Below are 24929 nucleotides of genomic sequence, written 5' to 3'. Positions count from 1 at the left end.
ATCTTATAAGCTTAAAGCTTATAAAACTAGCTGTATAACAGAGTAAAAAATTGATAAATTTTCGAAAATTTGTGTTACGACTGATTTCTTACTCTGTGCGCATGAAGTTAGTGTCCATTGTAACCAGTTTTTATTAATTCAACTGGTCAGATGGAAGTTCACGACCCAGCTGATCCTAAATGGTAACCGAATCTCATAGAAATCACAATGCTGCCATTGCCACAGCTTGAGACATCAGGTCTAAATCTCAATCATATCAACCTCATCATAACAGCTATCTTACTCTACAAATCGGTATGCACGCTTACTGCGCAGGCAGGATGGTGATGGTGGTTAAACTTAATCTTGCCGGCATATTGTTTACAAATCCAGGTCATTATAACAATGACAAAGTTTTCTTAACACAGTATTTTTGTATTATCTGACAATCATTTTTTTTAACGTGGCATAAAAAACCTTTGGAAAATTAAATCCTTAAGGGCTTCATCTTTAAATAGCTTCATAGTAATGTCATTGTTTAACTTTATATCGTATAGCAATAATTTTCTTGTGTGTTCTTATGAAAATTTTAAAGTGAAAGTGATAATTAAAATAAGACAAATTTATAACCAATTTATTTTATTACTCATAATGTAAAACTTACTCGCTAAAAAGAAACATCAAGGTCTACCTATCTTTGTAACAAAGATGATTACTTTATTTTTCTTCAAAATAAAAATGGAGTTTACTTTGGAGTGGACTAACTTTCGACACATTATAATGATTATACATCATTGGGCTTGGAATTAAGTTAGATAATGATGAACTACATGTATGTACTGTAACCATCGGATTTTTAAATAATTAAGTGGGAAAACTATATTAGAAAGGACACTCAATTTACGACGACAAAATAATATTACATGTTGCAATGTAATTATTGATAAAATTATTGAGTATTTATTTACATGTGTACAGTCTTTTTAAATAACTTAAAGAGATCACTTCTTAACGTTGTATCCTTCGCCCTGAGGATCCAAGATCCATGGATAGTTGTTAGGACACTCCATACAAGTGAAAAGACGTAATGTCTCTCCTGGTAACTCTCTAGTTGTTAGTGGACAGGCGTTCGGCAGAGAACAGAAAGGTTGACCTTTGACGTCACATTTATCTTGTTTCCATTCTTGGAAGTCACGGAGTGATGATAATTCGGTAGGGTTTTGCATCCATTGAATAACCTGAATTAGTGAAGTGAAGTATACATCGTTCTTTTCCAACATTTCTTCGATAAACTTAATTAATTCATCTCTGTATTCTTTTTTAGATTTAAGCCAGGAGGCGTGGAAGTGGAAGCCTAAGGGAGCGCGGTTGGTTGTGTAATGACGGTTGAAGTTGTGTCGGAGAAGACGTCCAAATTGTTCACCACTTTGGATGTTTGAACATGAGTCTACAACGTGGCAACCTGGCAGAGATTCATCAAATGTGGGATCGTCCCTTCTGTCCAATTCATTCATGACCATTTCCCAAACGGGGTGACTTCTAGACGGACAGTTGTGGGCGTTGCCGTTACATTTATGTGGCATGCGGAAATACAATGTGTAAGGCCATATCGGGACGCGTCCAAGAGGAGCAGTGATGGATGCATCATACACGAAGTATTGATCACCCATCATTTCGAATTGTTTGTTTCCACCGACACGTAAGTAAGGCGCCCGAACTCCAATTATAGAAGAGTCAGTGATATTTGCGTAACGTTCAATAATAAGACGAGCTCCGGCCATTTCAGCCAACCAATCATCGTACGAACCACTCGTCCAGTATTGCGGATCATCTTTATGAGTTATGGAAAATACAGAAATTTCATGTCCTTTGCGGTGTAATTCTTGTACAGCTGCATAGTTAGTATACTTGTGTGAGACGAAAAACGTTCCTTTAATTTGACAACCGTTAGGATTATGACGATTACCGTTGAATATTTGTTCATATAAATCGATGTTGTCAACATTCACAGCACCGTTAAATGTAATAGTAACCATTTGAGGTACTTGATTTGGTTCAATTCCACCTGGGATACGTGTACCGTCAGCAGAACAGAAACAGTCAGGTAGGACGCACTGGTTAGGATCACAGTCAGGCGCTCTATTTGGGTCCAGTTCGACAGCTGTTGGCAGAACACATGATTTATTGGCATGCAATTAAAATAATTTCTTTCAACAGTTTTGTTGTTTTTCAAAATAATTATACTTACTGCAAGCATTTTCATCGGATTCATCTTTGCAGTCTGGTTTACCATTACAGAACAATTCTTTTTCAATGCAATCTCCGCTGCCACAAGCCAATTTACCTTCAGGACAAATAGGTTCGTCCGTTTTCAAGATTGGTAAAACTTTTCGTGGCTCTGAAATAACAATTAATTTTTAAGAAAGCATTTTAAATCACCTACTCACTAAGGAAGAGGTAAAGTCGGATGGATTGTTGAAATGGGTACATAGGATTTATTTCACAGTTTTTTCTTTCAATTATTTAAAATTGCTTGCAACCTATTATTGTGGTGAAACAACCTTTGGTACATCTGTTCACTTTGTTGTCGTATTGTGTACAGAGGGGGGACAATCGAAATTCAGAAGAGAAAGTTGAGCGAAGCGTGATAGTTTAATCTAAGTTAAAAGACTAAGTTATCAGAAAAGGTAGGTAATGTAACTAGAAAATGTTTCGTATAAAGAATCGAGAAATGTCAATTTTAAAATGATGAAGGTTGCTGTTATGTTGGAAAAGATAGATAGGAGTATTGGAAATATGATGATGAAAATATATTTATACGATATTCATTTGTTCCCGTGTCCAATTCATTTTTGTTTATTTCTTCGAGCATCGTGCAAAAACTATCTGTCGAATTTTTAATGTTTTTTTTAAATCTTGGCCTATGTTAAGACTTAGATCTGCTATATTTTAGCTAGTTGTCATAAGGAAAGTCGAGTACAAAAAATAAAAACATTTCTTTTATAACTAAGTGCAACAAATATGTAGTATGCGCTAAAAAACATTTGTATTGTTCATTTTTAATTGAATGCGGTTGAAATTTTATTACTCTGTGAAGATTTAAATCACATTTTAGTGTCCAGAACTTGCAATTGTAACTTGAAAATATATTTAATTAGCCTATCGTTACACTTGATAAAGAAGTATTTGTAGAAAATGGCAACAATAAACAGGAAGCAAATTCTGTGTATTATACAAGTTGTTTGTGAAACTTATACGGTGTATTATGTATTATACAATTAGTTTTAATAGTAAATAATAAAACGAAATAATTTTGAAAAAGGTTAGTGTAAATGTTAGCGAAGATATAAAATATTAATGGTCATGAAGCTTAAGCATAAATTAGCTAATGTTAAAAGATTGCGTGATAGAAAAGTGAACTGATTTATCTGTGTTTCTTTATCTGTCTTATTTTCAGTGATCTATTCCGTTGTTTTATTGATATGACTGTGATGTAGAAACTAGAATTACAACAGTTTTTAATTAAAATCATTCTGGAACAGATGGATTCAGTGGATTAATCCAATAAATCCAGTTACTGCTAATAATAACAAAACAGATGGGTATTTCAACATTATATACAAACTAAACAAGGGATTTTAGTGTTTGTGTCAAATTATAATGTTAATGCGTAACACGGTTCGGTTCATGGCGGGCCGCTCCCTCGCTCCGCGCCTCATGCAATACACCTATAATAGTCTACTGTGCGACGCGGCCCTTTCACCCAAGCCTGCTTGCACGCTACGCGCCAATAGCTTCCATTTCGGCACTTACTCTCGAGTTTGTCACAGTTGTTCACTTTACCCTTCCAGTCGCAGGTTTGTTTATCAAGATCGAAAGCCAATCCAGACGGGCAAGTTATCTGTTTAAGACCTGACCTAGTGCACCTGCGTTGACAAGAAATGTGAAGTTAAATATCAGTACAAACACAGGAAGCGGCCATCCGGAAGGTTAGCCGGTTGTCGAGTTTTACCAGAACCAAACAGACTGGTTCAACACGGAAACAAGCCCTCCGCAAGACCACTTCCTGAATTCCGCTAAACTTACTTTCTATTTGATCGCAATTCTTAACATTCGTTTTCCAATCACAAGTTTGACGGTCGATATCGAAGGCGAGACCGCCGGGGCAGCGCACTGAGGCGAGCCTGGTGACGCTGTTCTCTAGGCCCTGGTCGCACCTGTGCATAGCCAGTTAATATAGCAATACGTACATTAATAAGTTTGTTTATTATAAACAATCATCTTTAGTTTACGCATTTTTACTAGTGTAGATGAGCAGGGTAGTTTGTATCCCAACAGGCAATAGTTGTCAGAGCTCATAGGCACACACGTCACGGCCTAATGTGAATGCCACGATCTTGAAACATGAAATCAGTCTTATTTGCATTGGAGCATCAGCTATTCTACCAATTATGTGGGCGAGCATGATTGCTTCGCTGCAGAAATAGGCATGGCTTAGTAATTTATATAAGCCCATAAGAATTGTCACATAAATGGGCTCACAATAAATGTCCAGATTAGGATTAATAGATAAGTTGAGTTCAGCAGGAAACTACGAAAAGGTATAATGGACTTTAAGGAGTATTAAGGAATATTCCAGATGCATGCTAGGGAAGTGGTTCAAGGAGACCCGGAGCGAATACTTACCTATCTTCTGAATAATAGCGGGACTCATTATGTTAGATCCTTGTACCTTTTCAATAAAAACTTATTTTTTCAAAGTTAATTTTTCTCTTATTTTACAAGTTTTTACTTAGGTATCTTGTCTATTATTCTAATAATGAAAAGGTTAGACACATTTTAAAGTTAAATCTTGTGTTACGTAATTTCATTTATTGCAACAAAACTCATTAAAAACTTTATATGAAAAACCAGGTGGTAAACACAAAAGTCGTTAACGATAGCAGGTATAATCATTCTCGGAAAAGTTACGATTATTAATTCTAGGCACGACAATCACCGTTCTGTTGACAGCCTGAAATATTAACTTGATGTCCTCTGCATACTAACTAAATAACACGTTCATATAGAAACGATAAAGAACGGTGCTTTTTAACTGTCTATTAATGCTCCTTCCAAACTTATATGTACGAATCTTTAACTTTGATTAATTATTATAAGAACGTATTTGTGTTGTAGTGTGAAATGGCAAATTTATTATTTCATCAACATTAAAAATATGGAAAACCTCGTCCTTAAAAAATGTCGAGTTCGGATTTGTTTTTCATTAATTTTTACATACATAGGTATAATATCGGTTGCCGAGCGGTACGACATTACGAAATACTCTGTCGACAACGAAAGCGAACGTGGAAGGTACCTATATTCAAATATGGCAGTTACCTGACGACATCGCGGCAATCACCTTGGGTGGTGAGACGGAAATATTCATCGGCGGGTCTACCGTCGCACAACTGATCAGCGTTCGGCTCATCTCCAGCTCCGTCGTCATCTTGTCGCTTCACACGAGAAGTACTGCATACTAAATAACCGAAAACAATTTAGCTATACATACGTAACTATTTTATTTATTTTAAGCAGATATTAACTAAGATAATTTTTTCTAAAACTTACGTAAGAACAATTACAACATCGTTGCGTTCCAGTGAATGTTGTTTGAAAACAACAAAATACTATTGTTTTAATTGCCATTTAACTTAACGCTATTTGAAGCTATTGCATGTATCAGAGTAGAGGTAAAAAAAACGATGCGTGTGTAACCTCATATTGTTTTTATACAGATTGAGTGTAATAACAAAAGCTTAAGCAATTTGTTACTCACAGTAACCTAATTGAGAATGTTGCAATGTTTTTTGCGTCCTTAATATGTAGGTTTATGTTTGGTAAGTAATGTTGTTCTTTGTTTGATGAAATAGTATCATGTTTTAAACTAATTCATAGTTTCTTCGTATATGTTTGTAAAATGTATTGTAAAAGCTTGACTGAGCTTGAATGCGTAAGTCGGCATTGAAAGTGGAAACGTTGAAAAGAAATCGAGGTCATGCTAACATGCCACGTAGCAAGCCGGCGTCATTTCTTTGTTGCGTCAATCAATGTTTTTATGAGGAAAATAAATATCTGGATTTGTACTAAACTGAATTTCAAAATTTCATACACATTTGTGTACTTTCTGCACGAATAATTAATTTTTCTAGTTTTTAACACTTAGAGAGTATTTTATGAAATATATTAATAAAAAAATGTTTTATTTTGAACTATAATTTTGATCAACAACATTTTCAATGCATTTTTATTTTATTTTTTTAATTCTTGAAGTATCTTTTTATGTTTAAATACTGAAAAAAATATTTTTATGAATAATGTAACCGTTAAATGTATTTAAAAATTAAAAGGAATAATTTAAGGAATTAATATCTATATATATATATATATTGAAAAGTAACTAATAGACTTACCCAGCGAACCAAGTAATAACACACCGAGACACAGAAACGCGTGTCGAGCCATGGCGCTCGGCGAAGACTGGCTGCTGCTTAGCGCGCCTTTTACAAAGTGCAAGAGCTCTCCGCTGCCCCTCTTTAACTATTTGTATTTATATAACCACACGATGCGAACATAACAACGCGCTCGTAGACACCAATCGTCTTATATCTGCTACGCCGACAGTCCGTCTATACTTCGTACCACCACAGCTTTTAATAAGCACTCCACCTCTATACGTAAACATTACATACATTACATTGCGTTCGAAATACACATTACTTACGATAATTTCATTAATGAATATTTTATTGTACTGATGTGGGAACTATTTTCAAATAATAGGAAATACGATATATTTCCTGCTTAGAGCATGCCGAAGATTATTTGCTTGTGAGCACTCCTAAATATAGAAAATAACTTACAGTTACTTGAATAGTAGCTTAGTATGATGACGTGGAAGATTAATTTCAACGTTTAAATGATAACCAATCATTTCCCCTTTTTATTTTTATTTTAAAATCATGTAGGTTTATATAAAGTTAGATTAGATAAGTAGATTACTAAAAAGTAATATTTAAAAGATAAAGCTGCTATTATTAATACGTAACTGTTTGACCACTTATTTAATCTACCAAATTTAACAGAATATTTGGCTATATGGCAAATTCACTTTGAAGGGTTCAGTGTGAAAACCTTAAAGGCTCACAGTAAAAAATTGAAGTGCATTTTGTTTGTATAAATAGATATATTATACATATACATATATAATATACATATGCCATAGGTTTTATTACAATTTTATTTAATATCTACGTAATTTAGGATCTACATATTTATTTATATGTATGTATTTTCAGTGTGTGCTATAAACGCAAAAGTATTTTCTAATGTTTTTCTTTTAGTTGGGCCTTGTGAGTTTTGTCCAAAACGGTTCTGATTTTTCCTTAATCTCGTCTACACATTTCCCAGTCTGATTTTGTTTATTTTTTTGAGTTCCCGCCTCGACGATCACACTGTCACTCTTTTTGTCCATCTCTCGTGTTTATTTCTTAAATTATAGCTTGCTCATTTCCATTTCTGTCCCTTTGTTATGACAATAGTATTCTTTACTTTTGTCATTTTGCTTATGTCGATTCGTTATTTTGTCTATACTCCATCCCATACTTCTTTGGCACGGTCTCATGTTTTGTATGTTACTCTGTGACATGGAACATTACTGCACTATACAAGCAACAGGCGGGGATGCATTTTTAGATATATTTTTATTTAAAATTTAGTTTTCCTTATTTAATTATCTACCCATTATCTTATAGAATATGTATATCAGATATTATTTAAAAATCTATATTGTGTAACAGTTTTTTTTAAATTATACATTAACTTATTTAATTTGTATTTTGAGAATTATTTAAACTATAATGTAAAAGGAAGGACCGATATTTTACAATTTAACAGGATGAATTTAAAGGTTTTACGTTTTTACTATTTTGTATGTAACCCATTGATTTAGGCATTTTAATGTTAAACATAATAGAGCTAGGCGGATTTAAAATTGAACTCCACTTTACGATTGGTTTCCACGATAATATTTTTGGGATAAATGAATTACCTTTTTTACTAAGGTTTTTATGCAGTTTACAAGCTGGTACGACTGCTTTGTTTTGATTATTTTCACTGTCCACGCCCTAGAAATGTAACCAATGTACAAAGCCGACGGCAAGGTCTACGGGATTGCGATGTTATCTGTTTACTTCTGAAAAGTATTCACTTTTGATAAATTAAGCTCCAGTTGAAATTGAATTTTTTATTTATTTGTTTTTTATTGCTCTTGTAGGCAAACGAGCATACAACCCACCTGATGGTGAGTGGTTATCGTCGCCCATGGATTTCAGCAATGCCAGGGGCAGAGCCAAGCCGCGGCCTACCGTACCGTACTTATATTTTAATAATACTCAAATGATGTGAAAACTAGTTATTTTGATTATGTGTTTGGAATAATAATTCACTAATAGTTGAAATTACGAGTTTTAATAGAATACCATCTAAGGATGGGTTTATAAAATAGTAAACCTGAATTTCAACGTGACAAAGTATTGTGAAACTAATAATTTCAAAATACCTACACAAAATTCTTAGAAAATGTCAATGTATTCAGAGGTCATATTTTTATAACTATTTATCCAGTTACAAGTATTTGCCAAAAGTCAAGGTTGACAATTAATTTGACGTCACGCAGAAAATTAGTAAAACGTCGAATAAAGCTTGTTTAGTTACTACGGACCATTATGCCGTGAATCTTAAAAAGGCACTATTTTTGACCTCAATAATAGGCTTATTTTTTACATTAACTATATTTTTTTGTTCTTTAATGAAAGTTAATGAGTTCTTTTTAATTAGTTATTTTAATAATAAGGGTATAAATGTTTTCGTGCTGTATATGTAACACAATGCACTTAATCACTGCTGGTTTCAACGTGATATTTAGTAGACACAAATGCTACAGTACTAAAAGCCCGCATAAAGTTAAATACACGTATATATGTAATTCTTTGAACAAGTTAAATTTTTTAGAGGTGATATGATGATTCCAGCTACATGAATGCTGAGCGATGTATTCGTTGGCCTTGCGGCAACATCCGGGTGTCTCGGGTTATGTAATGTACATATGTACTAGGAATGAGGTTTACAAATAAGACGGGAGGCTGACGGGTGGAGTTTTAATTTACTTAAAATAATTTTTATAACCTTGAAATCTACTTTTGAAATATTACGTTGAATAAAGCCCCTAAAATTTTTATATTCAATACGTGTTAGTCATGTTGTTTACTTCGTTATTTTCCTTGAGGGGTGATGAAACACGTTCGATATTTTGTTGAAAATGTACCACAAAACATTCATGAGTTTTGGTTTAAAGTCTACATCATGGGTTATTATTACAATACTATTTAAGCTGCGACCTCATCTCTAAAGCTGAGCGGTAGGTTTACGCTATGCCTGTGGGCTACGATAGCCACCACTAGGTGAATCCTGATAGCTCATCGGCCCATCTATGACTACATAACATAGCATATCAGTTATATGTATGTATACTGAACAGCGATATTCATGCATAAATCCGATGCCACTTTCAATATGCATTTCATTGAAGCAAGAATGTAAAAACTTCAACAAATGACCGATTTAGCTGAGGTTATAATTTAAGTTTGTATTCTCAATCCCAAATATAATTAAATGGAAAATTTAAGGTATCTTTTACTTATTTAATTGCACATTGATCTAAATAACTATGTTTATTATAAGCCTATTAGATTATTAGTAAATTTATATTTTATGAAGATGTTGCTTAGACGTTGAGTACAACGGACTAAACGATATTCCTTTATACTTTCAATATTATAATAGTATAGATAGGTGTACATTATAAAGTTGCGCCATGTGGTGAAGATTTAACATTTAAACTATCAAGTGCTTGTTGATGCGGTCGTTACGTATGCATTTGACCTGAATGGCCAGACGTGCCGAATTTGTCAAGATTTGCGAGATTATTATGAAATTTTTTGAATTTCCTGTTCACATGAAAATATAATCAATTATTTTAAAAACTTAACAAAAAAACTTTTTCCATTAATTTCGATTTTAAAATTGCAATGCAGTGTCCCGTTCCAAAATGTTATTGAACATCTTACATCTGCGGGCCTTATTATAATGAATACCTAATTAATTATATACTTTCTTAGTACACTGTCAGTTGAATCCGTCGAGGTGTATCGGCGTCAAGTCGTCGCCGTGGCGCAGCTTGTCAAGTAGGCGCGCGCGAGTCAAGGATTCTACAAGATATTTCCTTTCACTTGTGACAATTCATATATTTATTATGTATATAGACATCTAGCTGTATATATTTGTCTACCATGTGTACGTATCTATGGGCGATATATATCTGCATTCTGTGCAATAATGGTATAGTACTTACCTATTAGATTTTATAAATACTGCCTACGTCACTATAACGTAGGTAAAGGTATATTATTGTAAATTCTGCGAAGGTCAAATACCAAGTCTTAGTTACCGGTTTGAATAAATGATGTTGTCTTATTTGGATATCAATTTCGCAATAATATAACCGCTTTTCGAAGGGAAATACAATAATAATTAAAACGTTGGTATGAATTTATTTATATTGTTTTTAAAATTATTTTAAGCACTATAAAATTTTGTGTTTGTGCTCTCAAAATCAAACTTAAATAATAAAAATGAAGAATTTTTGGATAGTGTTTTCGTTACATACATTCCATAGTTATAAAAAGTATATTAAATTTTAAAATCAGGCGGTAATGCACAGAACAGCCCGATTTAGAATCGCATGTATAAATTTAGCCACGAAGATTTTTTTTCTTTTGTTGATTTCGCAGAAAGCCTTGCGCAAGAGACGAAACTCGTTACGCCTCACATTTGTATCCGGCAGGGATGTCTTAAAACTTTTCATAAAAAATACGGATTAACTTTTCAACTATTTATGACTCGTATTTGTGAAATACCATGTTAAGTGGCCTATCAATGTTACTTGTTATGTCAGAAAAGTGAGTAGGTACTACCTTTGTTAGAGGTAATAAGATAAATTGGTATAGAACAAAAATAACTCGTGTCTCGAACATAGCCTTGAAATTATGTAGGTTTTAAGAATTACAAATATTGTGAGAGGTCTCGGACTATTAATGCTAGTAGGCAAAAGATCGTCTTGCATTCACGTTTGATGAATTTTAATCATCTCAATTTAAAATGTATTTTATTTGCCGTCTTATTTTTTATCTTAAATATTTGTTTATTCAACGGGTTCTTGAATTAAGTTTGTATGTCTAATGTTTTGTAACTATTGGAAATTATATGTTTTAAAAGCTTAGAAAATTATAAATTTCGACTTGACTTTTTAGCCAAGTTGTGTGAATGCTTTGAAGCTTTTTAAGAATAATATATCAAAGATTATCATGGTATTCATGCTGATGCATAGACAAAATCTCGTAATAAGTGTTAACAAAGAGTTTTTTGATTGCGCTGCCACAGAGGACTTTCACTGCTTTCACTGTCGCAGGCTGCACTGCGCCTCTTCACACTACCATACCTAATGTTTGCATCGAATATATTTTCGACTCTCTATTTATTTAGATGCTGCTAACAATACTGTAGTTTTTTCATTGTCCTTATTTTCTGGTTCAATAACATTCAAGAATTGCGAAACAAATTGGAAAGTTGATAATGGCGTCGAGGATACGTACATACATAGATGGCGAATGATGATGATGTGCAATGCAACCACCCACTGATGTCAGAGGAGATAATGTGTTGGTGGCGCCCGCAGTCTATTGTTCCACGGTCGTCACGCAATCATGCGTTCTTCTGACATGCGTCAATTGTATCACTGTCAACTCTGTTGAGGAGGTGTCTGATGGGAATGCATCAATCTTAGCATAGTCAATATTTAAAAATAAAATCTTCAGTTATTTAGTAACGGTTGTCAAATTACATTTCTTACTAAAGTAACGGAAATTATAACGGTCCTAGTTTTTGCGATCAAGTGTAGGTAAGTATTGATTTATGCATCTTAGTAATTTTTTAACGCACTGTTAAATACAGTACATAAGCAGATTTTTTTCAAAGCACTATAGCTTAAACTTAAAGCTATCTAAGATCCTCCTTTGAGATTAGGCAAGACTACTTAACCTGTTATAAAGCTTAATATTAGTTTTTAACAATGGCGTGAATTTTGTATTTATGCATATTTCGGAGACCGTTCTGTTAATATTTCGTAGTGTTTTCCTTGTAGTATGAATGTGATATATATATTACATGTAAAACCATATTGGCACCATTCGTGTCAAGCAAATACAAAATCCATTTGTACTGAAACCAGTTTGCTTGTGGTCAAAAGACTCAAAGGAAACGGTACTTTTGTCAGATATTATTGCGACGTTTATGTGTAGGTGATTGTTAGATCTTGTACAAAGTGTATGCAGGAAAAAGAGCATTGAAAGAGAGGCTAATGACTTTATATTGGTGTAGAGACCGCTATAAGTATGCTCATGTACGAGAGAATAAACAACATTTAGTTTTAAGATAAATTATTTTATTTTGGAGATATCAGTCAAATTTGTCAAAAGATTCTTATTAAAATAATACGATTAAATAAGGTATTGATTAGAAATCAGTTTTATCATTTAAATTATTGTATTTTTGTTGGTCCTTGCTATGTGTGCAAATTTTCAAGTTAAGCAGACGTCCTGAAGCTGTAGAAAATTACAATTTTAGTTTTTTTATAGATACATAGATAGTTTTTAAGAGTCAAACCAATAAAATCTATTAAAAAGGTAAACCGTTATTCATTAATACAATAAGTTTCACTTGTTCACATTAAAAATATTAATTTTCGTTGAATGTTTGCTTGTTGCAATGTTTGAATATAAAAAAAAATTGGCCATCGCCGGAAGGCTGGCAGATGTGAAAGAAACATTGACATTATTTTGTATAGGTATAAATGCATAAAAAGATAGCTTACGACAGGAAATTCATGTTGATTAATGAAAAATAAAATATTAAAATTAAGAAACAGTCGCTTGCGCATGGTGACGCGTCGCCACATCGTCCACACTATAACATATAGACTATATATACATATAATGTTAAGACGGCTGAAAATTGCTTAAACAAATTATAACAAAAGGTCTAACCCTTCGTGCAAATCGCACGTAGAAGAGAAAATTAAAGGAATAAGGTAATTAATTACTTGACATTTACGTTTTAATCATATTCATAAAATGTAATTGCTACGTTTTTTTAGGCACGTTAGTGTTACGTTAGTTCATCTTTATGGATTTCTGCATATTTGTTATTTTTATCTAATTTGTAAATTTGCTAAATATTTTTTGATAGAGGTGAGCCCGGACGATTGAGCCTTATCCGTCGAGATGGAATCGTTCTTTCGGTTCGTGTGCTTACAAAGGTGCTTTATTAACTTAGTGAAGTCCAAGGTCTGAGATAACCGCTTCACAAGAGACGATCTATGAGCTTGTTTGCCTACAGCGATGAAAGATTACCGTATTGTATCGTTCCATAGTTGTAGAAGTTTCCATAATATATTATAGAAGTGATGGACGAACATCAATAGCTATATTTATGTATGTATGTATGAATTGTAGGTATATATTTGAACTGCAATATTTTCTATTACTCAGATGGGTGGATGAGCACACGGTTGAGGCCTGGGGTTTAAGTGGCTACCGAAGCCGATAGACATCTACAACGTAAATGCCGCCACCCACCTCGAGACAGGAGTTTTATGGTCTTTATTTTTACAGTGCAATGGTTGCCTCACCCTTTGAACCGAAACGCATTACTGCTTCACGGCACACCAGTAGTTGTCTTAATATAATTGTTTGTAGCATGATATTGATTTGAGAAAAGAACTGACGCTATGCATGAAATTGACAACAATAGCGCTCATCCACTGCTACAGTACCCTAGTGTTTTTCAATCTTAAATTTATGTTATGCCCTTTGATTTCGTAAAAAATCAGTAATAAATAATATCAACTGACTTGATTTTTAAATCTTTTAATTAGGTGTTTTATAGATCATTTTTAGCATATGTTTGAAATAAGCCTTTTTGTATTTATTTATATTAGCCTTCATTGTGTTATGTCGTAAATTATTAAAGAGCATATTGCCTTAATTGTGATCTCTATTTTGTTTGAAAACATTAAATCACTGATAGAGTTAATACTAATTTTTTTTCCGTTTACAATTATGGATCATAAAAGGTTGTATTCTAAATAAAATAGCGGAAATAATTTGTTTTGTATTTTTAATTTATTAAACAGACTTACAGTAGAAAATCACATAAAGTATAAAACAGACCTATTAAATATTCATGTGAGCCTATATTACATACAATAGGATAGGTACTTAGACTACGGGCGGGATTATGACCCGGTACACTTTGAACTTACTCGAAAACATATTCGTCAGATAAAATTGCTTTAGTTACATTACCTACTATTATGTATTTCGAGCAACTACTACACCAAATCAATATCAACTAATAGAGCACGTGGGGCTCGAGATCATGGCTCCTTAATAGTGGCCATCGCCCGTGGGGTCGTTTAACCAGGGGTAGTTGACTGGGCATCTCAAACAAGTTTGTAAATTGATGGTTTCTCCGGGAACTTCCTTTGAAGTGAGCTTGCAGGAATGAGGTACCCAGCATGCAGGGTTTCCTTCGACGGAGCACTTTTCTCTCCACGGCTCGAAGTTCTTGGCTTCAGTCACGGTACGTGGGTTTTGTACCCATTGGATCACTTGTGTCATGGTAACGAAGTAAACGTCGTTGTGGCTTTGAAGGATCTCGTCTATCCAATACAAGAAAGCTTCCAAAAATTCAGGGTTGTTTTTCAACCAAGCTGCATGGAAATAAAGTCCCAAAGGTGCACGGTTCTGTTCGTAATGGCGGTCAAAGTTGTGGTTGAGGAAGTTATAAAATTGATCACCGGTAAGAATGTTAGAGCAAGAATCTACCATGGCACATCCGGGTAAATATTCGTCGTTGCTTGGGTCCTCGCGTCTGTCAAGCTCGTTCATTACCATTTCCCATACTGCGTGGCTCCTGGTTGGGCAACTCTGAAGGTTTCCGTGGCATCGGTGGGGCATCCTAAAGTACATGGTGTAAGGCCAAAGAGGGGGGTTTGACAATGGTGCGGTAATAGTGCTGTCGTATAAGAATGCCTGTTCTTCCATCATGGTGAACTGATTATTGCCACCTACACGTAGATAAGGTGCGCGAACTCCTACAACGCTGTTGTCAGTAATGTTAGAGAATTTTTCAATAATAACTCTCATACCAGCCATTTCCTTGCCCCAATCATCGACAGTAGCGTTGCTCCAAAAACGTTCATCGTCATTGTGCCTGAGAAGAAAATCAACAGTCAATATACATTACAATATAAAAAAAAACACTTTATACGCATTCCGTGTTTCCTGAAATTAAAAACTACTCACGTAATAGAATGAACTGCAATTTCGTGACCCTTGCGGTGAGTTTCTTGAACGGCAGAATAGTTAGTGTACTTGTGCGAAACAAAATAAGTGGCTTTGATATCGCAACCGTTGGGGTTTTTGCGCTTGCCGTTAAATATCTCTTTGTACAATTCAATGTTGTTATTGTTAATCGCATCATCGAAGGTGATAGTGATCATTTGAGGGACATCGCTGGCGGGTAAGTCGCCGGGGATCACTGTGCCGTCCTCGGAGCAGAAGCAGTCAGGAAGGACACACTGCGAAGAATCGCATGGCGGAGCTCTATTTGGATCGTTGTCAATATCTACGAGAAAAACATACCAATTTTAAGTTATAGGGCCCAAATTTATCATGTTACTATTGATTTCTTAACACTAGTTGAACGAAGTCTATTTGCAGCGATGATCACGTATGCTTATATAATATTGAATTGTGGGACATTCTGCATTAGAACCGGCGGCGGTTGTTGTTACGGAGAGCGGTCTCGAACAAGCTGACTATCGGAACTAGTATGGGTACTTTCGCTCGTTCATTTCATGCCGTGCAGCTGACATTATTTGGATTTCACTTTTGATTTAATACATGTATATTAAATATTTACTTTTTATGTAAAATATGAGCCTAAAATGTCACACTACGTCATATGAGCATTTTTTATTTCTTTCAATTATTCAATCTGAAATTCAAACCAAGCAGACACAGCTTAAGTGCAAACAAGTTTTGTTTGGTTTTTTATCACAACTTAACATATTCCATTCGTAAACTTCGTGATTTTATACCAACAGTCCACGGTCTTTGTAACTAGTGAATGGATTTTTGTATCCTGGTCATGTACATAATTACAATTCAGAGTGAATTCCATTCGTACACCAATGCGAGGAATCACGATGTTCGAATCGTCCATGAAGGTGTTCACCGCATACTGACTAACAATTCATATGGGGTCAGTTACCGAGTACTTTACAAATTAATAATAAAATCGTATCGTTATACAAAATTGATTTTAAACGCGAATGTTTATTTAATTTTAATGGATCACAAACAATATTAGAGGCCTAATTGATTTACTGAAGAAACCGGGGTAACAATAGTAAATAGTCATTGAGATGTGGATACCAACTTGCAAAGAAGTATTAAGTGTGTCATGTGTTAATGTGATTTAGAGTATGTTTTAGATCTGAAAGCATGCGTACCACAAGAATTTTCATCAGATCCATCGCCACAGTCCTTTTCGCCGTTACAGAAAAGACCACGTTCAATGCAAGTAGAGTCGCCGCAAGCGAGGAAGCCGTCTTGACAGAGTGGTTCTTCAGTGTACAAGAGAGGCTTTATTTTACGCTCCTTGTTCTTGAGCTTACAATTTTTCACAGCATCTTTCCAATCGCAGGTCTGTTTCTCAATATCGAAGAACAAACCGGCCGGGCAACGTATAGCTTGTATTCCCTGTTATGTATGAAGAAAAAAACGTTCAGCTATTTAACCATCATTTACACCTTAAGAGCTGATTGCACAATACATTGGAAAGTCAGGTCTAACTTGTCTTAAAAACGAGATGTAAATATATATGTACATATAACCTAGATATAATACAAGAATGTGGCACAGTAAACATTCGACAGAGATTGTGCAACTATCGATTATAAATATCAGGATGGTGTGGCAAGGACGAGATCTTTAAAAGCCAAACTTCGAATCTGACTTTAGTTTGAATACTATGATAAATGTTTTTATTCTACTGTTCGACTTTAGCTTCTCTTTCAAATATGCATGCGGATGTGATGTTTTTATTTTAATATAACTCAAGCATCACGGATGCATTTTTAATTATAATATAGCGAGATTAACTACAAGAAATAAACAAGAAGTTGTACACTATAGTAATATTGTAAGCGTGGAAGTAACGAACAAAGCTCTTCATAAGAGAACGCATTATCAAGTTCCATGTTTATAATAAGAAGAACACGTACCGAGGCAGTACATTGGATGACGTCGCGACAGTTGTCGCCCTCGCCGGCCACCAGCCGGAACCATTCGCCGGCGTCCTTGTCCTTGCATAGTTCTTGTTCCAAGCTTTCATCTTTCTTTGCCGTCTCGTCAGCTTGTCGCCGCCATCGGTGACCATCAGCAAGCGCTGTACATAGATAATGATTAATTCTCGGAAGTCATGTAACAGACATTGTTATGTTCAGTGACTAAACAAAGGAAATATATCGTTACAAACTGGCCAAAGGCATTCACATTATGTAATAAGATAACCGTGAATACTAGCTTGAATCAGCAATCTTATAGAATATTAATTTATTATATTGAATTTTTTGTATTCATGATTAAAATGTCAATTGGAAGTCTGAGTATATAATACTTAAATGTCAAAGGCTAGGTGAGCGCTCATGACATTTGACTCGCTTCGAAATGTCAGCTCTTGAGTAAGAAACAAGGACGATTCTTTCTATGTCTTCTGTCTATTCCGCATAATGTACATTATGCATGGCATTTGTATGTCGATTATGCTGATGAAATTATTAAAATTCTTAGATTTCGGAATAGATGATTTCCTTGAGTCATTTAGGTTTGTTAATTTGAAGGAATTGAAGCTTCAACTAGTTTTATTTCTTTTTCAAATTTACTATGTCTTTACAAACTAATATTATTATTATAATTTATTATCAGCTGTGAAGCTAAAATAACCAAAAAGAGGTATTTTTGTTAAGTTAACGTAGACATAATAATGTGACCATACGTGAATAACGGTCATCTCACCATTCAAAACTATATTAGCTCACAACATGCCTTAAAACATAATCAAAGTGTTATAATAGAATCGTTCGATAAGTAATTTTAACCATATAGTTAAATGAGGGATGATTGCATTAATGTGAACGTATAGTATGAACATGTAATACGAGGAAACCGACCGCAAAGTTATCTAACTAGCACATTCGAAACACAAAATCGTTTCGATAGACTTTTTGCGTATAATTGTATGTATGTGGCGCGGTAGGCAGCGGCTTGGCTCTGCCCCTGGCATTGCTGAAGTCCATGGGCGACGGTAACCACTCACCATCAGGTGGGCCGTATGCTAGACTGGTTACACGGGCAATAAAAAAAAAGTGGTAAAACTCGTAGATAAATAAAATCAAAATGATAATCTGTTTGTAATCTACTTTTGTTTATACTCATAATATAAATTTCGAAGTGTGAAATATTTATATTAATCTAAATGCGACCTAGGCGCTTTAACAATTATAATCGAGACGGTCGTATCCATCGATGGATTCGATTCCAATTAATCGTACGTTTTATTGTTATGATTCGTTATATAACATGTGTACTTTACTGAACTCAAAGTGCAAATTATTATAAATGTTTCATAAACAAATGCCTGAATTGAGCATTATAATAACGCAATACCTGTAGTAATGCATTCTGCATTCGAGCGGGTTCACGTGTGCGCAACTAATGTGCCCGCACGCATTGTTCTCAGCTTGTTGTTTGTGTCGATACTTGTTGCAAAATGTTACAAGAGAAAATACTCTACTGCTATCAATCGTTTTTATTGTTGCGCTTGCAACACCGGGCTATCCAACAGACGGGGGAGCCACGTCAAGGGAAGTGAAACCGAGATTGTGTGGTTTTTAACGTCATTTACTTGATTCTGAATTAACTTTTGTATGAACTATCTGTTTATATTCGTAATGCAATCTGGGATGTAATTTTATTTTTATGTCAGATTCTTAGTCGAAATTGCAATAGTATTTAGATAATAGACTGATAGATAGGTATATATGAGGGCGTCGGCGCAAAAGTGGCCTAAGCTTATCATAGTTATTATGGAACAATGAAGTTGTAAGTTTTTATGAATTTGAATTTAAAAAAACATGACGCTCAAAAATAATGTTTACAAAGCCATCTGTTATCTATGGGTGAAACTATGGATAGGCCGGTTTTGCATCACAATTTATTATATTTAAAAAAAATTGAAATATATGAAATATACATAATATAAGCATGATTATGAAAAATTGTGGGCTAGGCTACTTTTGCGCTGACGGCCTCATAGGGCATGTACTCGTAGAGTCTTCATCGTACAATGTACGTTCGGGTAAATTTTGTAAAAACTACTATATTATGTTTTTCTGAAATACAAATTCTATTATATATCTTCAAAGAAAAAACGAGCATACGGTCCACCGAATGTAAATTACGTGCTCAAACATGTTCATGAGCTATAACCAATTTAACAGTGTATTTAAGACGTTAATGGCTTGAGAGTATAAGCCGTTTGTTTGTTCTTGTGTGTCTATAATTTAGTGTCAGAAAATAATAATAAAATAGTATACTATTATACAAATCAATACGAGAAGAGGTCAAGGTCAATATATAAAAAAATAGCGTTGTTAAAAGTCTCAATATTAATATAAAATTTAAATAAAATATGTTAATTTTTATAATAAAGTCTGATAGAAATCGAAATTCAGGTGTGTCGTTTCTAACCGGTAAGCGACAATATTATTAATTGATGAGGTGTATTGTTAATATATTATTAATAAATTTATTATTTAAAGAAAATCAATTGATAATCGAACTACAGCTTGAACGTGGCATAGAAATTAATATTTATTTGTTACTCGATTGAATAATAAAAGGAAAACCAGTTTCCTTTGACCCGGATCTATCAAGATTTTGAATAACTACAGCTAAGCTAGTACGCAAAGCCGCCCTTGTTTCGATAATTAACTATTTATTCCTAAGAATTACATAAATCTACGTCGAAACAAAACAAAACAAAGCTACATAACTTTATTTTAAGACGAACACCAATTTCGTAGCACATCGTGCGTTGAAGTCTTTTGTACTAACAAAAGTAATGAATTACGTTACTTTTTCATTCTGTCTAAAAATAAAATAACACAGTTATTCTATTATAATTATTGATATTTTTTTAAAGTATCATTGTAACATAACGTGAAAATAGTTACGTTATGTCAATATAATATTGACAATATAATTTACGGTTATCTATTTCAGTAGGAACAGCGTTGCAAAGACGCGCGTGCCGGACGATTTTATTTTAAATTGATTATTGGTACTGTTAAGTATGCTGGTAGTCGCGGGCGTCGACCGAGTGCTTCTATGGAATGCCGAAGTGCGACCTTATGAATATTAAGTCGTCGCCGCTCGACTTTCCTTCAACAGTGGCGCTCCCCTTAATTCGAGTCTCGATAACGGGAGACCGGTGTTTCCGCATGCGGAAATACTTGACAATCACCTTGGCTACATATTTATACATTATAATTGTACAAGTTATAATTAATACAAAAATGTAAATTACGTCCAGATTTCCTTGTCTCGTTGAAATCTGAAGTTGCTGTGATGTGAATTTATGTTATATTTAAAATGTGAGTGTTTGTTAGTTTGTCTATCTTCACGTAGCAAAGATATAAAAGACCGATGTAAGTTTTAAGAAAAACATACTTGTTGGTTCACGGAGTGAAATGTGGTACTTTTGTTTCGAAAAATAAATTATTTATTACTTTACAAGCTTAAAGTCAATGAAAGTGCAAGGTGCCCGATATTTTGAGTAAATCTAATTATCTGTGTACGATTTGCTAGAATTTAGTTTTCTATGATGTTGGCTTACAAATTTTCTTAAAGAGCTGATTGGTAGGATTGAAAATTCCGACCAATACGCAGAAAAGCAGCCCATTTATTATTGTGTTATAAACAGGAATAATAAACGCATAAATAATAGAAGTTTCTAGAATTTAATAAATTTAACCTTTAACGTTGACATATTCCGACATCATCAATGTGTATGATAAACAGGCAAGATTAATGGAACCCATCAACTTTCATAAAGTTTCTAAAGAATTAAAAAATTTTCACTTCACTTAACATTCGAAATAGAGAAAGTAAAATGAACTTAGAATACAACATTTGAGTGTCACTTTTCTCTTAAATGCATCTTATTTACATAGTTCATTGCGAGTTTTATTAATAATATAAAAGCCTTTTAAAATAAACATTCCAAATGAAACAAGTATATTTTTTTTATTTTAGCTTCGACCTCATGTCTCGTCTATGTCCTTTTCTGTAAACTACTTAAGACCGGGTGAGCCGAACTCATCTGCCACTCTAAAACAATAAAAATAAGGCTCTTCGTGAATCCGTGATTGTGAAGGACATCAACTTTTAATATAAACATCTAAGCCTAATTACGCATGTACGGTTTATTTAAATTATGAATTATGATTTATTTTTACTAGGGTCCTTTATTAAAGTTCTGTAGACAAATGACATAAAAATTCAAATTAGGAATGTCATCCACTTAAGTGAAGAGAAAAACTAGATAGTCTGAAAAAATTAAGTTTTTTGATCATTTTTTAACGTGCCTTGTGGTTGTAATATGCTCTTTTAAAGTTCTACTCAACATGTTTTCAATTTGGATCGTATTTTTTAAATCATTTAGAAGGGATTACTGAAAGAAACATTTCACAAAATCATATTTAATAATACTGTCTTACAATATTGTAGACAAACATTCATGTAGTCGCATTGTGTTGTGAATATTGTGATAAAATTGATCAATAACAGCATTAAGACGAAATAAATTTGCGTAATTGCGTAAACAAGGAACCTGTTTGCAATGTGAATCCACACTATAATTATGCATCTACCTAAAATGTATGCAAAGATAAACGATCGAATATTTGGTAATTTTATATGGTGGTTACCATAGATCCTGTACCACTGCAGGGGTATCTTCAGCCTGCCTATTTCTGACTTAAAAATACTCTGAAGCAGTACAATCTTTTATTTAAGAATGTGGTATCCGAACATAAATGTTATTTATACAATTTTATCAAATTTCCAATTTACACCTTCTTATATGTTAAGGTCAAGATCAAGCTTTAAGGCACACAAACTAAAATTGTGTGTTTAGTGCCAATCAATTATGTATATACATGCGTTTTGTGTGGAAAGTAACTAGTTTATTATTTTTTAATGGTAGCTACAATGGTTTCAATCTGGTGATTTTAGATAAAACTAAATGATCAAAATAGGGATTTGAGTAGATTATAAAAATTGTCCACCAAATTTACAGATTTTGCCTTTAAAAATCTCATTTGACTCAATGCAACTTTGCTTTCGATTTTAAATGTTCGTGTAGTATTCAACTTTTGTTCCAAATTAATTTGAATGAAAATATAATATTGTCTATTATCTCTCATGAATCGTAATATTCTGCGAAGACGCTGAACATCTTAAATATAAGTTTCAAAAGTTTATAGAAATGGTAGGAAAGTTAATAAAATATCCTAAGCAAACTTGCATTTTTAAATCACCCATTTTTTAAATTCTTCTGTGGAAGTCCAGTTGCTTGTTCGACCAAACCTCACGGATATAACTAGCGGATCCGTTATGATTATTTTTGCCTACAAATGTTAACAGAGTTATACCTAAAATACTTTAATTTTACGCAACTAAGACCAACACAATACAGTGAAGTGAGCCCCTATTTGCACATGTGAATAGCGAGCGTATGCTTGTATCAATTTATTTCAGCCCATAAATAAGTTTCAATGTAATTATTTCAACACGGCGTCCGAGATATCAGGAGCCTGTCTATGCGTCTGTCACGTGGACCGAGTTTCATAACTATTTGACCCACAGACCTCGAGTAACACTGAGCTCTCCATAATAACATAATGAATTTTATTGAACATATTTACATATTACAATGGATACTCATACTTAAATATAATTCAAGTAAAATTTTATTCTTACATTAAAAGCTTCATCTTCGGTGATAGCGCAATTTCGTCTGTAGTGTAGTGACGAAATCTAAAATTAGATTTTTATGTCGTTGTTTTTACTGTGGCGCTTAATACGCCGCTTATGACGCTTATTTATGCATATTGCAAAATATAAATCCATAAATATTTGAATTTTGCGGTTAATTGAAGTTACAAAACGCATTTGTCAGACATGCATAATTTGCTGCATTGAAATATTTTTAATTATTATTGAGGTAACGAATAATGTTTCTTGAGTGTAGTTTTCACAATGTCTATCATGAAATGCCGAATCATAAAATTAATTGGAATTCAAAGTTTCATTTCATTCATTTAATATGCAGTTTGATAGTTCTGAGTGCACTTTAATATAAGGTCTATTTTAGATTCGATCCCCAAACATAGTTGATGCTCTATCATGATTGTGCCTAAGAGTGCGCTTGGAAACGGCTGGTGTCGATATACCTTCGACATTGTGGTGTGACGTCACCGGCTCAACCACAGCGCAATACGAAACGAATGTGAAAGTTCTCTACAGTATCAGTACAGTACAACACTACCACAACAGGTGCTGATCAGTAGTTTAACAAAACGTCAATTATTACATGCCATTAATAAATAGTCATCAAGGCTACCATCACTTATTCGCTTCGTAGAGCTTAAAGGTCAGTGTCTACTGTAAAACGTCAGCAGTATTTGTTTTGTTTATTGAAAGTTCCACATGCTCGACGACTGTTACTGAAAGTATTACGAGTATACTTATTTACTTAAGTAGTTACATGTCTTCCTATTGCTGTAACTGCTCAATGACAATGTGAACCAGATTTACTAAGAAAGCTTAAAACGTTACTGGGAGCGTATTTCACAACACAATTGCACATGAGTAAGGTTCGCAATACGAAAAGCGACATTCAAAACACAATAACTAGTTAGTGCCTATCCTTGAAAGGTAGAAACGAGTATGCGTTAATATCTTTTAGTCGGCAATGTAAGCGACAACAACCGATTGTGAATTGTTAAATTTAAAAGAGACGATCTATCTCGCGACAGTCGAGTCCGGGACACCTTCACTGTTCACTAACTGTGACACTAGGCTTTGACGTAATCACTGAATTTGCTGATGTGCAGCTGTGACCACACGTGACCTGTGACGTAGCGAGATGGTCGTTTTCTGGATGCGTTAGATTAAGGTTAGGACTCACCGCAGGCGAACAAGAGGCACGCGGCCAGAGTAGCGACACGGGCGTAGCGCGCCATGACGGGATCACAACAGGTCGTTGCGCGGCCGTCGTGCGGTTAAATACTGGCCTCAATCTGCGCCCCGCCCGCCCCGCTCGCCTACAACGCTTACACTTCTGCCAACACCCTTCGCGCTCATCAGCTGTGAATCATCTGCTGCACCAAGATCAGCATCTAAGTGATGAGTTAAAGTATACAGCGATTCTGCAAGTTCTTAGAAGTAGTTATGTAAGACCCTCATATATCTTCGATCATATATCTTCGATAATTATCGGGGAGAAAATACTGTAGCAACTTCAATTAGAATATAGTTGTTTTAAACTTTTTGAAATGAATGAAACTGTTTCGGGCAACGTTCCTTTGGCTGTGTTCA

At 34.2% G+C, this 24929-nt stretch overlaps 2 protein-coding genes across 3 annotated transcripts; both read right to left on the bottom strand.

Annotated features, from left to right (window-relative positions):
• Positions 1-601: 601 nt before the first annotated feature.
• Positions 602-6629, bottom strand: verm (LDLa and CE4_CDA_like_1 domain-containing protein vermiform). 2 transcript variants are annotated; one of them, XM_028185072.2, is made up of 5 exons: positions 6435-6629; positions 5362-5500; positions 4066-4196; positions 2228-2377; positions 602-2140 (listed from the first exon to the last, which is right to left on the bottom strand). In XM_028185072.2, the coding sequence occupies exons 1-5, from the start codon at positions 6484-6486 to the stop codon at positions 981-983; spliced, it is 1632 nt and encodes a 543-aa protein (XP_028040873.2). In that variant the 5' UTR covers positions 6487-6629; the 3' UTR covers positions 602-980. The 2 variants fall into 2 exon arrangements, with proteins under 2 accessions (XP_028040873.2, XP_028040874.2); XM_028185073.2 differs by lacking the exon at positions 4066-4196 and adding an exon at positions 3793-3905 and having other exon boundaries at positions 6435-6628.
• A 7667-nt stretch (positions 6630-14296) lies between these two features.
• serp (chitin deacetylase-like protein serp) lies at positions 14297-24677 on the bottom strand. Its single transcript, XM_028185081.2, has 5 exons — positions 24520-24677; positions 17489-17652; positions 16715-16964; positions 15504-15825; positions 14297-15411 (listed from the first exon to the last, which is right to left on the bottom strand). The coding sequence occupies exons 1-5, from the start codon at positions 24572-24574 to the stop codon at positions 14583-14585; spliced, it is 1620 nt and encodes a 539-aa protein (XP_028040882.2). The 5' UTR covers positions 24575-24677; the 3' UTR covers positions 14297-14582.
• Between the last annotated feature and the right edge of the window lie 252 nt (positions 24678-24929).

This window comes from Bombyx mandarina, chromosome 04, assembly GCF_030267445.1.
Source record: "Bombyx mandarina strain Sakado chromosome 04, ASM3026744v2".
Taxonomy (NCBI): domain Eukaryota; kingdom Metazoa; phylum Arthropoda; class Insecta; order Lepidoptera; family Bombycidae; genus Bombyx; species Bombyx mandarina.
This window is presented reverse-complemented; position numbering and strand designations above follow the sequence as displayed.